Source organism: Panicum virgatum, chromosome 5K (genome assembly GCF_016808335.1).
Source record: "Panicum virgatum strain AP13 chromosome 5K, P.virgatum_v5, whole genome shotgun sequence".
NCBI lineage: Eukaryota > Viridiplantae > Streptophyta > Magnoliopsida > Poales > Poaceae > Panicum > Panicum virgatum.
Window position 1 is genome coordinate 42,013,650 of NC_053140.1, and position 18,430 is coordinate 42,032,079.

General features: G+C 44.6%; 1 protein-coding gene across 2 annotated transcripts; it reads right to left on the reverse strand.

Moving 5' to 3' along the window:
* Window positions 1-879: 879 nt before the first annotated feature.
* Window positions 880-13,098, reverse strand: LOC120710022. Of its 2 annotated transcripts, none has more exons than XM_039995655.1 (21): window positions 12,755-13,098; window positions 12,565-12,646; window positions 11,906-11,945; window positions 11,565-11,813; window positions 10,537-10,636; window positions 10,383-10,457; window positions 10,074-10,172; window positions 9,831-9,947; window positions 9,632-9,747; window positions 9,432-9,531; window positions 8,207-8,565; window positions 7,002-7,332; window positions 6,146-6,342; window positions 5,741-5,959; window positions 5,042-5,228; window positions 3,659-3,906; window positions 3,401-3,493; window positions 3,225-3,326; window positions 2,683-3,061; window positions 2,150-2,287; window positions 880-1,944 (listed from the first exon to the last, which is right to left on the reverse strand). In XM_039995655.1, exons 1-21 carry the CDS (start codon window positions 12,884-12,886, stop codon window positions 1,165-1,167), a joined length of 4,143 nt encoding a protein of 1,380 aa, XP_039851589.1. In that variant the 5' UTR covers window positions 12,887-13,098; the 3' UTR covers window positions 880-1,164. The 2 variants fall into 2 exon arrangements, with proteins under 2 accessions (XP_039851589.1, XP_039851590.1); XM_039995656.1 differs by having other exon boundaries at window positions 889-1,944; window positions 11,565-11,803; window positions 12,755-13,065.
* Window positions 13,099-18,430: the final 5,332 nt, after the last annotated feature.

Here is an 18,430-nt window from a genome sequence, read left to right on the forward strand (position 1 = left end):
GCCTTAATGGGCCGTCTCATTTTTTCCTTTTCTTTTTTCTTTTAACTTTAAATGTCCGAAAAGTATGTTAAACGAACGAATTTTTGAGAAAATTTGACACCATTAGATTCATCGCACCTTGAAGTATTTTTAGTATTTTTTTAGGAATTTTTCTTTTTTGAATTCAAATTTGAATTTTGAATTTTAGCCGGTTGGGTACCGGCCGGAACCGGTCCGGACCGGGTCAAACCGGACCGGTTCCCACCGGTTAAGTGAACCCTGCCTGCGGTTGGGCCACATATTTCTCGTGTCGAAGTCAGCAATGCCGGTCAGGCCGGCCGACGAGGGGCTGCCGTCAGAATTGTGCTCTCACTTTGATGTTGCCTACTTGGCCTTTGACATGCCCCGGCCAGTGCTAGCAAACCAATGGGCGACTGGCCAAAACGTGCGTCTTTGAGCGTTTTTTTGCTCTAGCTAGCAGACCGGCCGACATGGAGCTTTCGGTACGCACTGCACAGATTCTCAAGTTAGATGACCCAACAAGACATCTGCATATCTCAGCACTTACGTTAAATCGGCAAAAAAAAAAAACTTGACCTGCGGGGGTGAGACCGCCCCCACGGCATTGTTTGAGAGGTAGAATGACCTTCTCACAGCAGGCCAAGAAAACCCCCGAACCCCTGCCCCACCCGTACACGGGGCCCGTCGCCTTGTGAGTTAGGCCGGGCTCCACAGTGCTTTGGACGTGGGACAAGCGAGGGAGTTTTTTTAACCCCAGAGCTGAAATTCGCCCCCGAGGGGGATCGAACCCAGGACCTCTGGGGAGTGCCTCCAGCGGTGCTACCACTACGATAGCAGGCCTTTGGCTAAATCGGCAAAAGAATATGAAGTTCCAGGACGAATCAGTCGGGCAGGAAGAATCAACTCATCAAGCAAAACTTGATCTGTGGTCCTGTCAGCTGGTCAAACAACATCAGCTATGCTCACACGATGGTGGTAAAGTTCTCGTGAGACGCAGGCAGCAGATGTACAAGGCCTACTCACATACTGCCTGACGTCTACTGAGATAAGAATAACATGGACAACAAATACCTATACCAGTATATGGGAAAAACTTACAGTGGAATGGATGCACCGGCATACAAAAAATTGGCACACTGCTAGAAGACTCGACAACAAAATATTTTATACAACAGATTCATAAGTTGGGGGTGGAGGTGGAGGTGCCGGGGATGCCTCTGTTGACGATGGCTTATCCGTTGCCTCGGGTGTCTCGGTTGAAGGGGCAGAGGTTGCAGCTTCAACGGGTGTAACGCCAGATGCACCAGCACTATTGATGTCCGCTGCAGGAGCTGGAGCAGCAGCAGGATCAGTGTTGCTTGCTGCATCTGTAACTGGAGCTGCTGCGGCTTCCTCGGTGCCTGGAGCTGCGGTAGCTTCCTCACTGCCAGGTGTGGCTTTAGCTTCCTCACTGCTGGGAGCTGCTGCAACTTCTGCAGCTGGGGTAGCTGCATCGGATGCTGTAGCTTCCGATGGCTTTGCCTCATCAGTTCCCTGCGATGGAGGAGCAGCACTTTGATTCATGGGAACTCCTTGAGCCCCAGGAGCACCTTGAGCGATGGGAGCGCCCTGAACCATTTGGGTGCCTTGAGGCGCGGTGGCACCCTGAACCATTGGAGCACCTATAGGCCCATTTGAGGCCTGTGCTGCATTAGGTAGGCCAGGTTTTGTGCCAGACTTTTTAATCACAATCGGAGGTGCTGATAAGGGAGGCATCCCAGGAGGAAGTATTTCAATGGGAGGCTTTTTCTCAGTTTCTCCCAAGCTGGTGAGTTTTGGATCCTCAAGAGAAGCCAAGAAAGCTGCAGCCGCATCAGTTTTAACTGTTGGTGTGTGATCCAGCTCCTTCTGTAGCATCTTGTTCCATGCTATAACCAAGTTCCTTAATGATGGACGACCATGGGCCTGGCGAGTTGATTATGCTAGTGAGCAATCACACTAATTATGGGTAATTTCAGGCAAATAAATAAATAATGGATACTACAGTAGCAGTAATGGGACAGAATGGAAGGACAAAAAATCACTTTATTTCATGAAACCCCTAATGGTTTACTCTCATAAACTAGGACTGGGCAATGCATGAAAGAATTCAATTCAACAGAGATCTTACTTGAGCATGTAAAACAGCCTCAGCCAACATTCCTGTGTCCTCCCATGCTTTCTCCATTAGGGCATTATCTCCCAGAACTGCAGCAGCAAATGCTGCTTCACGTCCATGGCCAGCTGCGATCAGATTGGTTACCAAACCCTGGGCAAGCACACTGGTGTTAGTGGTTATTCCTATGAACTTTTGGCAATCCACAATTCCACATATAACAATGTACAGCATTTGCCCCCAATTACTTGGGGTCATGTTCACACAATACATGGAGCATGTGTATGGAAGAGTCTTTCAGCATTGTAATCTCAAAAAGGAAAGACGCGGTGCAACATCAGGCCTCAGTTTGCACTTGTGCATGAACTGTGTCATGAATGTTATATCCCATAAAGCTGTACTACAAATGTTTGCAACTGTATATTTTGCTGTCAAACCTTGCCACTATTATGGATGGGAATTAGAATTCCTAATCATCAATAATCATATGGATAAGAAACCAAGATTCAAATGTAAATTAGCCATATATTGTGGTCAAAGTAACATACCGACAATCTAGTAAGCTCCCCATGGTTTGCAAGACGGAGTGCCAGGCCTCGCAGCATCTGTCCATGCAGAGCACCTTTTACAGAAGCTGCAGCTGCTAATCTCTTAAGAACTTCGCGAGCAATGTCAGCTTGCCCAGTGGCATCTGCTGCATCAATAAGGTCAAAAAATTCCTTGACAAATTTCACTATTCCCTGCACGGCATCTGAAAGACTTTCTTGCTTAGCTTGCTTAGCTACCGCCAAGTTAAGAATCTGTGTAACATCAGTGGCATCAGCGGCAGCTGTTTCTTGTCCCACATCTCGGCTGTTGCTCATTGTCAATAAACAAGCAAGTGCTCTTTTCAGGTCATTGCTCTGCATTGCAAGGTCAAACTCCAACCTGAGGGGTATCAACACAAATTCAAATAAAGAAAAAAAAAACAGATATGTCCATCAATAATATTTGAAATTCTTACTTTGAGAGTACAGTTAACTTGATACGCATGCCATAGCATGTTATAACATCATTTAAAACACAGCTCAAATAGCCACAAAGGTCTTACCTCTTAGATATTCCAGGCAAATGAAGAGCTTCAGTGGCATAGCCCATACCCAGCATAAACTGAGCCAGGTCATCGTGATGCTCTCGGCCAAGTCTTGTTGCCCTGCACAATAGTTTGGATATAATTATTATTATTCTCAGAACCTAAAGACAGCAAGAGGCAATCTACAGACATACCATTTCACAGCACTAACAGGATCCCCATATGCTGCAAGGCAACGACATCTTATACCAGGATGGCTGAGTGACAAGGCATGTGCACACATATACCTAGAAGGAACATGGAATATTTCTGAGTTACATCCAGGTAAGCATGTCAAAAAGACTAACAAAAATGTAACCTACTTGAAGAAAATCTAATCTCAATGTATTTCATTGTTCAAGGAACTGCTCTTGTTCTTTTGATAACAAAATGAGATACAGGTTATACATTACCTGTCAACAAGCCAGAGAACTCCATCTCTTACACCAACCACAACAAGAGGTCCAATAGGTCTCTTCTGCTCAGGAGGGAAGCGAGTTACTGCAACAGACACCCCTCCTCCAGCAACAGCAACTTCAGCATATCTTCTGTCATCCAGTTCTTTCTGAAAAACTGAATCATCTCCATCCAATTTGGATTGCTTTGGTACTATAAACGGTGGTATTGATGGAGCATGCTGAAAGGAGGCTAAACGAACAACCTGGAGTAGAAGTAAAGGATGTAAAAACAATACATTATGCACTAACGGCTTGACAATTTTCATGAAGAAATAACAAAATATTGAAAGATACAAGTCTGGTTGACACTGCATCCCATTACTGAAGAATGCATTACTGCATTAGCTAAATGTATTCTGAAGAGATATATTACTACTCAAAATAAAAATGCCAGGTTATACCTATCCTGATTTTTCAAAAATGGCTTTGGTTCACAGAAGATTTGATGATAAATTGTGGCCATGGAGAACTTTGATCCTGTCCATTCGCAAGGGCTAGAATACTTGCAACAATATAATATTATTTTTTTCAACTGGCATTCTCAGCATCATGTGAATATAGACACGTCAAGATACAATAATTCTGTTTCTCAAACAAATAGACAGCCTCAAAATATTGACTAATAAGTCATCTCTTTATACATTTTTATCTAATGATATAGCAGCGTGAAACTATATTTTTTATTTAAAATAGGACTTCAAAAAGAAGTACAGATGGCTAGATTTATCTCATATGCTGCCCCCAACTCATTGTCTTTGCTAGTTGGTCACTAAGGTGAAAAGTCGGTGCTTTAGAAACAAACAAAGTTAACGACGTGGGATAACTTTTGCTTTTTGTAGATAATAAATGTCACAAGTCCGAAACACCAAAAATAAAATAATTGTATATAAAGAAGTTGCAAATACAGGAAAGTACACATCACATATTGTTAGAGGGAATAATTGATCTATTCCTCCAACCCTAGAAGAGTGGGTATATATAATACCTATACATGGGCCTCTAGATGGGCCTCTATACACATGGGCTCAATATACACCAACACATATATCAGTTAAGAATTTCTTATTGTTTACACCAAGGGAATTGATCTACAGGGCATTTATATAATGTGTCTTGGTTTGCAAGGAAACAGTTAGAAAAACTCCGTTTGCAGTACACTACCAAGTGTTCTGTGGATAGAAAACATGTGTCCTAATCCACAAACAAAATCACAAAAACTCAGTGCCCTACAGGCAAAAATCTCTTACACTAACTTCAGGTAACACTTCAGAAAACAGAAGACAGTATATCAATAAAGTAGAAGTGAGTAACAAAAGCACAGCATATCGAATACGGTACCTGCAACATTGGTGGTCTTAATGATATTTTTTCACTAGCAGTAACCTGGGGAGCTTCAACTGTGATAAGAGCCAAATCTCCATGCTCTGCAACTGCCCTGCCCTGAGCTTCTCTTGCTTTCATTTCTTCTTTTCTCTTTTTTGTTTCAATGTCAATAGCTGCCACTCCAGCATCAACAAAGACACACCTGGAAATATTGTTTAGAAGATCAGGGGACAGAAGGCGTGTTGCATCAAAAGTTGAAAACATACTGCGCGTTCGAGAAAAAAAACTTGAAAATATTGTTTGCTTAACACAAATGTACCTAGACTACAGAATATACTTAATATGCAACTAAAATCCAGGAAACAAGCAAATCTCTTCAACATGAATGATAAATTATGGAACTAATCAGAAATGAACTGCACGCTCAATATTTTAGCACCACCAATTTCAGTTCCACTAAATGCGTTTTGAATTTTAAAATGCCTCTGAAAAGTGAAATTCTTTGTCATAAGCTGCCTATTGGATACTGCAACTCTAATCATAGAAGGAATCTTTCATAACCCACACATGGCATCATCCATTTTTATTTACAAGCTTGCATCACATAGCCATAAAATCATTGGCACATGCTTCAAAGGAGCATTAGATGCCATCAAAGCACAAAAAAGGAACACTAGAACTAAAGTAATTATATGCAGAAGATTAATATCTTACTCGATCGTTGTTGGTGTTGCCACAAATAACTGTCTTCGATGCCAAACGGCACCAGTTGCAAAGGGAATTGAAACATCTCCAAGGTACCTAAATTGGGGTCGCAAGGAAGAAATTACAATGTACTGCTGATAAGCGAATGCACAGTACTCAACAGTTTGGTCCCACACGGTCCACTCAGGTTGTGCAAGTAAGCCGCTTACAGGCTGATAGGTCTCCCAGCTGCAGCAATCAAATGCAACTTTAGTCTAGCAAATATATTAGCTGCAAATATCATCGTATTAGGAAGCAAAGTGTTAAAAATACACAAACTGTACCGGTACATCAATGCATTAGCCAAAAAGAGGGAATAAGGAAGCAACAAGCTCTAGCATAAAATGTCAAAAAAAACATCATGCAAATCTGTACCTGTATAGCTGGAAATTTTGTGGAGGCCCTTCTTTAGAAGAAAATGGATCATCAGAAGCAAAAGATGATCCACTTCCACCAAAACCTGATAGGGGCATCGATTGAACAGTCGATATAGCTGTTGCTGTCAACGGACTGATTCTACGAGAAGTACGGTATGTGACACCAAGCAAAGCACCACCATGCAATCCAATAACCTGAAATATCACAACGATTAAACTAGACTGAAAAATTCCTGCTGTTGAATTTATGTCAATGGTTTCTATTTCACATGCTAATCAAAGACATACTCAGAAGTAAAATCAAGAAATTTAACCTAGCAAACACCTATGTTTCTATCAGTGTCACTGATGCGTAATGCAACTACAGAATCGTATGAAAGCACAGCAGGTTTCCAAATGACACAAAACAAGACATGGTAAGTGTAAATATAAAATAAGATTTGATATAAAATTGTGAAGTGTGCTATTTCACTACCCACCAAATAGGAAGGTTTTTGCAACTAAGCAAGCATATAAAAACCGAATGAACAAATTATAGAAAATAGTTACAAATCATATAGCTTAAGTATGTTATATAAGTAGGTAAAGAGAGCTCAGTTGTGCCCAAGAAATAAAGCAGTGTCACTCTTCCAAAAAAAAATGCAAGCTAAGTTTGTTAGGAATTAGAATGTATGAAATGTAAGTTAAATTTTTTAAGCTGGAATTTTTCAATCACAGGCTGCCACGGGAGCATGTTTTGGACATATTATGAGGGTATGTGCGAATGATGGTGCTCCATAGGTTCAGACTTCCATCAGGATATAAATAAAGAGAAAAAATCAGGATTGAAGATCAAATTGGTGCTAATCACTGACCGGCTCACTACGACCATCAATCGATCTCTGCAAAACATGTGCTGTTCCGTCATCTAATAAGATGCGCACTTGTACTGTTGCAGCAGAAGCTGCACTAGCTGCAGCTGCTGCTGCTTGAGCTGCAGCAGCTGCTGCTTCTTTTGCCTTTTTAGAAGAACCGCCTTTCACAATTAGTGGCATTCTTGGAGCCAATGCAGTCTCCACTAAAGCATATCTGTCTCGACAGGTATCCCAGGCAAAAAGCTTCCCTGTGCCTGAATCAACAACTGACCAATCACTTGCTTTGTATACAGCAAAAGAAGGAATATCTGGCCATACAATTGCAACATACCTGCAAGAAAATATAGCATTTGCCATTAGAAAATTCATTTTAATCTGGGGAGCAACTATTAATGCCTACAGGGTATGCAAGCAAAAGGAAATTGAAGAACTGAACCAGACCACAAACCAGACTAATCGGTTTTTCAAGTTTCCAATGGCTTTTTGAGATTTGATCACCAAACCATAACAAGCAGTAACAAAACAAATAAAAATATTCAACTAAATTGGGGATCACTGGTGTGGTTTAGGGCCTAAAATATTTTCTTCAGGAAACTGATTCCAAAACAGTTTGGGACAAAACAAGTAGAATCCAAACAATTCAACAATTTTCCAACAGCACTAATGGTAAATGCAAAGCAGATTAAACATAAGCAGCATTGGCTTGTAAGCTGAAAGATTGAACCAAAATAACACAGCTCATAATCATAACATCCAATGTCTACCTTTTACTACTGGAAAATAGTGCAGTAGACGAATAATACAATAACCAGACAAAGACTACATCAAATTCAGCTAGGACCTAGGGCGTGTGTGTAGTGTAGCCACCACAAGCTAGTTGGTAAAGCAAATTGAAAAATGCTTGCATCTACTTTATTGTAGTTAAATTCTATTTCCTCCAATCAGAAATATAAGCCCATCTAGGATTGTCTAAAGTCAAACTTTTCTACCTTTGACTATTTCTAAAATTTATATAGATTTACACATAAGATCGGATGGCTAGATTCATTATGAAAAATACTTGCATAATAAATAACTTTCCATTTTAAGATAATATATAGATAATACTAGTTGGTATGTCATATTGGAGATCATGATGATGTCCTAATGGACTTATATCTGTTATTGGAGGAAGTAGATGACAATATGGCATGTGCATAACTTACTTTCCAGAACTGCTAACTGAAAGGACCGAATAAGAATCGTGGGGAGCAGGAGTGCTGATATGCTTCTTGGTCTGCTTTACAACCAACTGTTCTATTGATTCATTCCTTAATCTTCCTGTATCAGATGCAACACCAGCATTACCAAGGGATGGATTTGCTGTGTTTGACAATTGGAAATTCAGTAGCTTAAGTTCTCTTTCAACTATGTAAACAGCAGAATGTTCCTTGTTTCCTGTAGGTGTCGGTAAAGGAGCAATAGCTGGAAGTGCTCTTGGATCAAACTCGCTTAATATGATACCAATATTAGTTCCAGTAGCAACAAGATGTGGCTGTAAGGGGTGTGCCACCATGCAATACACCTAGAATAACCACGAAATTCAGTATATAGTTAGCAACACACTTGAGGAAAATGCATCAAAATGGCTCTGAATGTACGTAGAAACCAGCATTTCCAAAAATGAGAGTACTGACAATTTGAGGTAAAAAGAGAGAACCACTCTTTCATGTACTAAATTGTGCCTTTCGAAGAAAGTTATTCTCTCGGAAAGCAAGCTTCACTTTCAAGAATACATATCAAGCAGAAATTATAAAGTCTTGTACCACTCTAGTCCCTGGGATACTTCAATATTATATCACACATCCTCTTGAGTCTTGAATGACAGGGCTGGCCTAAATAAATGCATGTATAGGTGGTTCCTCACTTTGTGCTAAAAGGGTACCGTTCCGGTGTGCATGATTTCTGGAGGTTTTACCCGCAATTAATTAGGTAATGTGAGATTAAACCATCACTATCAGCTTGAATTTTGGCTAACCATCCTTAAAGATCAAATTAACTCTATGAAACTGTAGGCGTAGTGTATTGGAATAAGGAAGCCTTTGAGTTCCATTTTCTCTTTTTCTCAGTTAACGCTATTTGCGATGTGTGCATGCCCCATAGACACTCATGGTATATCAATGGTGAGATTCTCCTTTGAAGGGCAACTGCACTCCATCTCTTCAATACGTTCAAGTATAGCAAACAACGAAAAAAGAATAATCAATTCATCACACTATGCATGGCCTAACCCTTTGAAGTTAATAGAGCAGAGATATGTGAGTGAGATATTTCATATTTTCAAAATGTGTTAAACGTAAGATCAGATACAGTAGTACCACATAATAAAATATCATTGCTGAGATGCAAATTAGTATGCTCTATTAAAGGAATATAAGAACAGAAGAATACCCTCAGTTTCTTATGCTGTGCAAGGACCTGGGGAGGAACTAGTGATGACAATTCGCAGAGTGGTCTTGTTAAAGCAGAATAAGTTGGGTGTTCTATGGCCCTGTGATAATACAGAGTGCAGAACCGTGCAGACAAACCACGATTAGCGTCATTACAGAAAATCTACAACTACTATTCTTTGGAGATGCAGAAATGCATACCAAATATGAGAGTCCTTGACACAAGTTAGAATATCAAGGTTTGGTGCACGGGGATGACACCACGATGCAACGCTATGACAAGCAAGTTTAGGTACTGGTTTAATACGCCTGATTTCCTGCACAGCGAATGTGATACTGTAAGTTCTTAATGAAATAAAAAATAATAAGACAACTTCATGCAAATATCTAATATAAGTACCTTGAAAGTAACAGTATCCCATATGGCTAAAGTTTTGTCAGCCCCTATTGTAATGAGCTGTGGAGCACTCCCCATCACCCTTGAAAGCTCAACTGCAACTACACCTCCATCATGGGCCTTGACAAATACACACACACACACACAAAAAGCATTAACCAACCCACATACTAAGTGATGTTTTTTTTTGCGTATTATTTACAAATGTTCTATGTCGTCAAAAACTCAGAGTACCAATGTTGGTACCTTCATACTAATCTTGGGTACAAGCTCACGCGAGTCATGTATATGATCAGCACTCCACAATATCAACAGGCCGGCACTGCCACCAGAAACTAAATGTACCTGAACAAAATATAATTATTGTTAACGGAAAGATACAATAGTAGCATCCGGAGAAATGAATAACAGAAGAATTAAGAACAAGTAAATGTAAAAATAGCAAAAATGCAAATAGAAACTCGCCACGCATGCAAACAACAGAAACAGCATACTTGTAACCACCTAATGAAGCAAACAGAGTCAAAGACAAGACATAGTTATGTGAAAATTTACCTCACCAGCTGCAGACATGTATGTCATCAAGCAAGCTATTGCTCCTTTGTGTCCACCTGTATACCTTCGCACAAGCTGCAAGGATCAAACTGCTCAGCTCAATCTGCAGTAAGCCAGTAATGAAGAAAAGAAGGTAGGGTAGAGTATGTTTAACCTTCCATGTTAACATTGAAAGAACTCTGATTACGCCATCAGATGACCCAAAGGCAACGAGAGGGGCATCACTAGAAGATGACCTAGAGAGGAACTCCATACTGCAAAAATGAAAGCAAAATGTTTCGAATTACGTGCTGCACAACAGGTAAATCTTGAATAAATACAACACAAGCCATTTGTATCATACAAACAAAAGAATAAGGGGCAAACAGAAGCAGCTCCTTCTGATCTAATATTGGTGGTAATTGATTTATTTTCCTTACAGATTGCTGGACGGGTCAAAATTTAGCAGAAAATGCAACAGCAGCACCATAAATTGCAGGGCCGTAAGGTTCATAAACAAGGTTAAGGTTGAAGTAGTAGATACTATAAAACAGCTAAAAGTGCCATGAAAGGTCATGCGGAGCAACTCAGTCATTCATTCATGAATGTTAGAATCAACCAGATCAGGTCCTGGTTGCAGTCAATAAAGTATTGCTTTAGTTTCGACAGTACAAAATGAAGTCATGTAGATGTTTGTTAATGCCACCAAAATACCCAGTGAAATCAGTTGATGAATATGCTAATGATCCAGGATATCAAAAGGAGTACACTGGTGATGATCACTCAAAGTCAATCTACAAGGTGGGGTCTGGGGAAGGGAATTCCTAGACAACCTTAACCTCATAAAATTCTTTTTAAAAAATTCTGCAAAGAGGCTGGTTCAAACCCAGGACCTCCAGGCCTCAAGTAGAGAGCCTCTACCAGTGCACCAGGTCTGCCCTTCTTTAGGTGAGTTTAGTGATTTACAATACATAAAATAAATGGTGTAAAGTAGCGTAATAGCAGGAAGTAGCCTATAGGCCTTAATTGATGTTCAATGTAGGTCAAACCCTAACCATCATAGGTTAGCTTTTTTTTCCCTCCTTGAATCAACTACCCAGAATTAATATTGGTAGGAACACAACCTGATATGCATAATCCAACTAGGTTCACCTAAATGCCTTGAACAGATGAAAATAAGTTAATAGAGAAAAATAATGATACCATAGAAGTGATCTGTTGTCAAGCTCCTGTTTAGGAACGTCACGGCCCCGCATAGTCACCAAATCTAAAAATATGACTTTGTTCTCACAGCAAATGACAACAAAGTGCCTTCCTCGTGTTGATGGTGCCGGTGCACTGATTGTGGAAGATTGCTGACTGACTGCAGTTGGGGCCTCAGCAGCAGCGGAGCAATTGCGCCAATGTTGCCAAAAGCGAACATCGTCATCATAAAAGGAAACCTGCTTTACACTTGGGGAAGAACAATAGGCCCATCGGGAGTCAGTTAAAGGTAATACTTGCATGATCATCAGAATTGAGGGACAGAAAACTCAAATCGATACCTTCCCCCTCGGATGGCCTCAGTGGGCTTCCCTTTTGAATCTGCACATAATGTTGCAAATGGGTACAGTAAGCAAAAAGGAACATGTTTCATTTTACATCCATTGGTCTAGCTTGATAAAGGGTAATGAAACAAAATGAAGATAACAATTAATACTATGTATAACGAAAGTGGATGGGAGGGCAAACATGTTAAGGCAGAAACAACAAAAACAACAGTACAACTAGATTAAACAAGGATCAAGAGTTAGGCTGCATTCAGGATGAGGGGTGTTGGCATGTTGCGGATAAGCAAGTTTTGCAAATGACATTTGAAAACATAGAGCCTGCAGCAATATCAAAACAATACTTAATACAAGTTTTTGTTGCATTTGAACATAAGTGCAAGCCCAAGTACGAGTTGAAGGTTTATTCGTCACTTGGGATCAGATTACTACAGGAAATTAATAAAAGTGCCCTACCTCTACAAGGACAGAGAAATGACATGTGGGCAAACCTAACTCGCAACAACTAGTAGTAAATAAACGCCCATTTTTCAACAAATTAAGCGCCCATCCGTCACAATTGAACAGCGTGAATAGTATTACCTCTAAGCATAGAAACCACATGGCGTGCCCAAACCACCAATAACAAACGAAACGACAACTACTGCGCCACGTACCGTCTCCCTCGGCGAGCTTCTCAAGCTTCGCCCCAACCAAGCGCCGCTCGTCGACGCCACCCGCCTTCAGTTCATAGATCACCTAACGAATTTCCAAAGCACCGTGAGATCAAATGAGCCACCAACACAGCTTCGAAGCCGGCTCTGCACTGCGCGGTCAAATTGGCCGAGCGCTAGAAGGGAGCTGTACCTGGCGGTGCTCCCAGTCCCAGACGGAGACGCGGTCGTTGGCGTCGGCGGTGACGAGCCAGGGGTGGGTGGGGTGGAGCTGGATCTTCACGACCTTGTCGCTCGTCGGCCGGAACGCCCGGAGGCGGAGCATCTCGCCGCGGCCGCCGCGTGACGCGGCGGGGTCGTCGCGGGCGAGAGGCGGGCGGGGTCGGGAGCAGAGATCTGGAGTGTGGAGATCTGGGGAGGGAGCGAGGGGGAGGCAGTGTTGTGTGGGGAGCTCGCGGGTGGTGGCAGGTCGAGGAGATCTGAGACCTGCAGCGGTGAGAACCCGAGAGAGGGGAGAAAGTTAGGAAGAGAAGAAGAAGAAAGAGCGAGATGAGCTGGACGAATGGGCTGGCAATGGGCCTTGTTTGCTACGGCCATGACGAATTCCAAGTTGAAATAGATGGGCCGGAATGTTCATAAGCCTCTTACCGGTGCAGGCTGCAAATCCTACCTGCGTCGCCGAATGAAATGGTGTGTGTCGCCTTCGGTTTTAGGCCCAAAAGATGGCTCTGCAGATGATGAAAACGGGGATTATTAGTTCATTTTCCAGTGAAAATCGGATCATTTCGAATGCTGCAATCTTGATTCTTGCAGACCACGTATTTACATCACGAAAATAAATGACTCACATATTAGTCTCTGTACTAACTAGTAACCACATATATGGCCTGTGCATAAGAACTTTCAATTCTCCTTTTTCTCGCTATACCTTTTAACCTGCGCTGTTGCTTCCTTGACCACCTTTTCGACTTGAAGCTGACTCTAGCACTCTACCACACGAGCCAGGCCGCGGCTGGTCAAAACACAAAGAAAAGAATGTGAAGCCGCCGGATCGCAGAAATAACAGATATTATTACATGAGGTACCTGAACAGTGAGCCAGAACGGATACTGTACTCTGTTACCCGAACACGCGTGACATCAGTGGCGGAGCCACGTATCGGCCATACTGGGCCCTGCCCCCCCCCCCCCCCCCCCTACCTCAGATGAAATTATGTAGGTCTAGTTGTTCTGGTCTTCAGGAGCCCACCAAGCAATCCAGGAGTCCACGGTCCAGACATCTGGTCCAGGAAAAACAGCGGCAACGAGTTCCTGAATGCGGCCGTAGCTTGCTCCTTGCTGCCTCGCTGCCCGCGGCCTCGGCGGTCGGCGCGCAGCAACGCGGCAAGCCAGACTGCTAGAAGGTTGGTCTCGGTCATCGCTGCCTCTGTGACTTCCGCGGCTCCGCGCTATCCGACGGTGCAGACAGGCTCGTGCTGGTGCTGCAGTCTGGCCCCCCCTTGGTAGGATTCCTGGCTCCGCCACTGCGTGACATGCTACTGCATGCGTAATGAGATGCCCCTGCCCTGAAAGAGATGCGAGTGCCTTTATTTTGCTATCACAGGGGAGCACCTGAACTTTGGAGAAAGCAAAGGTGAAAGAAACGTAAACGGGACAAGAGCGACGCGCACATGGTGATTCATGCTGCACCGGGCCGCCCTTCGACATCCGGCCGCGCGCATCAGAGCCGCGAGTTGGCGGTGGACTCCGGGGTCCCGGGCCGCTTCCGGCAGTCCGGCGGGGCCAGGGGCAGCGTCACATGCCCCTACCCGATGTCCCGATCGATCTCGGTGCCCCCTCCTTTGGTGAGTTCAGTGGCTCCATCGATCACCTCTCCACGACGGCTCCACCCGTCCACCGCGCCCTGGCCTAGGACGGTCGCGCCGCACCGTCACATGAGCCCCAGCTAGGACGCCCAACTGCCTGCCCAAGCACGTCGGGCCATATTCCAGGACGGCCAGGCAGGGATGGCCCAGAGCCGGACGGGATAAGGCAACGTATCGCGCGAGGTGGCGCCGGGCGGACACGTGCGGAGGCCACCGGCGGTTGGACGGTGCGTGCGTGTCCGGTGTCCCCGTTACCAAGCAGCAGCAGCACCGCAGCAGGCAGGCAGGGGCGCGCCAGCGGATCCAGCGGCGTTGGCTCGCCGGTCGGGGGCGGAAATGGCAACGCTAACCGGCGGGCCGTTTTTTCTTTTTTATATTTAAAAAAATTAAAATTTCAAAAATATATGTCCGTTTTGAAATATTTCAAAAATATACCCCGGTCGCCCTCCCATAGGGCGACAGGCCCAAAGTGTAATTTTTTTTTTCAAATTTACAACGAAGTCCCTGGAGAAAAAAAAGGGGCTGTCGCCCCCCCAACGGGCGACAGGCCCTGTCGACCATCCCTCGGGCGACAGGGGCCTGTCGCCCGTTGGGGGGGGCGACAGGCCCCCCTTTTTTTCCCCTCCAGGGACCTATTTTGAGCTATTCGAGTGTGTATTCGTTATCATCGTCCGCAGGATCTCGGCCGCTGACTCCTACCGCACCTAACTTGTCCTTCATTAAATCACGGGAAAAAATCGCAAGAATTTCCCTTATTTCACGAGTATTATGGAACCCACAAACATAATAAGTTCACATCAATAGTATCTATAGAAATAAATGACAAGTAATCTACCACAATCATAAACATCGGATACAAATAAGCAGTCCACAGCTATCTCATTACAAATAAACATCAGAGATACAAACATCAGATACATCTAACCACCCCTAGGGCGTCGGACCCTCTTAGCCCTCTGCTGGGCACGGACATGGCCCTCGGAGTAGGTGAGAACATCCGGAGACCTCACCTGTCGCTCAGGACGCGCAAGGGGCTGCGATGTCTGCTACTGAGAGATCCCAAGTGGTGCTCCTCCTAGCTGTGAATACCCCAAGACATCGGGATCACCTTGAGCGGCAGGCTCTTCTGGACTCAAGCTGTCGAAGTCGTCTAAGGTGAAGGTCTCGTTATCTGGTCGAAAGGAGGAAGAAGAAGGTCCGGCGCTCGCATGGGGTAGAATCCTACGCAAAAAATGTGGATGTTAGCGTACGCTCGTATATTTTGTAATGTCATGTAGAAACCGAAATACGAAACATAAACTAACCTGTGTAGGCCGGTATCTGTGGCCCCGGTACCATCCCTGGATACGGTCTGCCAACTGGTGCTGTCCCTCTAAACATTCCAGTATGGCCGAACGCAGTAGCTGGATCGTATCCTGTATGTGATATTAGTAAATATGTAGGAACACTTGATGTAATTTTAAAGAGATATGTACGTTACCTGCACTTGGGAAGAACTGCGACGTCGGCCCGTGCATGGTCGAGGGACACGGGAACGACGACGAGGCCTGAGATGACCCGTGGCTGTCTGCACACGGCTTCCGAAGTTGTGCACTACCTGACGCAACTGATCACGCTGCCTCGACCATGCCTCTGTCTGCTCAAACTGGGTCATTGGGGATCCGGCACGTACCCTCGTCAAGTAAGTCGAGCAGTCCGTCTCCATCATATTGCATAGGCGAAGCTGCATCAATTCAGTAAAGATACAGTTACAAACACATAAATTATTTTATGAATATGATTATATATATATATATATGCAAATATGATCAAGAGACTCACCGCGCCAGCTAGTGCCTCCACGTGGTGCCAGCCATAGCCATCCTGAGGCCTCGCCTGGTGTGGCTGCGGGTGAGTGTCAACAAAAACCAGACGAGCCCGAGTCCGGGGTAAGTACCAAGTGAGGTAAACCCTAAAGGAGCTGTCTGTGTGTGGTCCTGTTGGATGGACCAAGAGCTCGTCTGCCTGTTTCCATTGGTCCACCCACGGCTGGATCTTGGTGAGCCAATCATCAGAGCACGGCAAGCCACTCCTTGACAACCTACAAAGTGGACCACGAAGAATTGTTAGATTCGACACGAATGTATGAGCCAAGTTCATTCATAATTACCTGTGGTCCTGGCGACTGACACGCTCCAACGCGGTGGGCACCGGAAACTCCTGGCGCTGCCCAAACTGTCTCCTGACTCTCCAGGGGCAATATGCCTCAACCGCGATGTCATAAATCAGGACGGCGGAAGTAAGCCACAGGCTCGCATTCGCGGAGCAGTGCGAAGACAGGCCTGCTGGTGCACGGGTAGCCACAGCCTCTGGGCTGTAAGACTCCCAGACAACGTCCTCGGGCGTCAGCATGTCGAGCTCCGAAACAAACTCAGGATATGCGCGTCTAACCCGCGCATGTGCCTAGGACCTCTGCATTCCGAATAAGTAAAATTAAAAGTGCGCTAATACATCATATAACAATGAATAACAAAATTAGATTTGTTGCGATCGTACCTGACGCCAGATCCAGATAGTTCCCATAGTGGGCCTCTCGTCCTCCTCGTCGCCGTACATGCCCCCGTGGTAAGGCTCGTGGCTGACAAAGGGCCGACCAACGGCTAGCCTCTCGTACGACCAAAGCTGTAGCAGTAGTGGGCACCCTGACAGGATAGCGTTCCTCACCCCAGCTGTAGGGCGGTACGTCCTCGTCCCCATCCGCAATCTCCAGTGCATACGGAAGGAGAATCCTATCGGCCGAGTTGCCATGAGTGTTGTTGAACATGATGTAACCAAACAACCAAAATAGATACGCCTCCAGCGATCTGGTCACACTGTACTCGTCGGCATCCGCAGCCAACAGGGCAGGGTGCATAAACAATTAAGATTAATGGTTTCAACTATCAATGGAACATGTGAACTGTAACAATTAAATTTATATATGGAATGAATACGTACTATAAACTGTAGGAACCAGGTCTTCGAAGGACCTGCTGCTCGCGGGTGCGGGTTGATCGGACCTGCTTCTTCCACGCGGTCAACCAGGGCAAAACGGGCCTCCAGCTCATCCTTCCATGAGGCCGCCACCACACGCGGACCTACAGCCTCCCCGCCGATAGGGAGGCCGAGGAGGTAGGCCACGTCCTGCAGCGTAGGAGTCATCTCCCCACACGGGAGGTGGAATGTGTGTGTCTCCGGCCTCCATCTGTCAACGAGCGCCGTCAGGAGGGATCGGTCGAGCTGAATAGGCCCAACCTCGACAAGACGGCTCAGAGTCAGTAAGCCGGCCACACGTAACCTGCAAAAAAACAAAAAATGTCGAAACAAAGGAATACCGGCGAATACATAAGTGATAAACAATAATATTTCATTACATACCGGTCACACCAATCGTAGTGTATAGAGATCGCCTCGCCGGGTGGACGAGGACGTAGCACCTCTAGGGCTCGGTGCTCAACAGCTCGAGTCGATCACTGGGTCTAGCAAGGAGTCCATCTCCATACCTGCATTCAAAAATATATGAGAACACATAGGTAAATATATATTTCATACAAACTGGACACATAGGTACAATAATAGTTCATTACATACCTGTAATATTTCATTACTACATATTACAAATAATGAAATACAATTGTGGATCATGACACCGAATGCCTTCCGCGAGCAATTCTCGCCGATGCTCGTCTGAACGTAGGAGGTGCTCCATCTCTGGGATTTCCGGAAGGACCGACGTCAGCAGCATCGTGAAGTGCATTCTGAGGACACTTCTTGTAGTTGTGACCCAATGCTCCATATTGGCTGCAACGCTTTTGTGCCTTACTTGCTTCCGACTCGTCCATACCATTCCGAATACGACGTGTCTGACGACGGCCTTTGCCTTTCTTAGTGGCTGGATCAGGAATAAACATCTTATTCTCATTATCCTGAGTGAAAGGCCCCACAATTCTAATCCCGTATACCTCATGTCCCCAGGTGGATACAGCT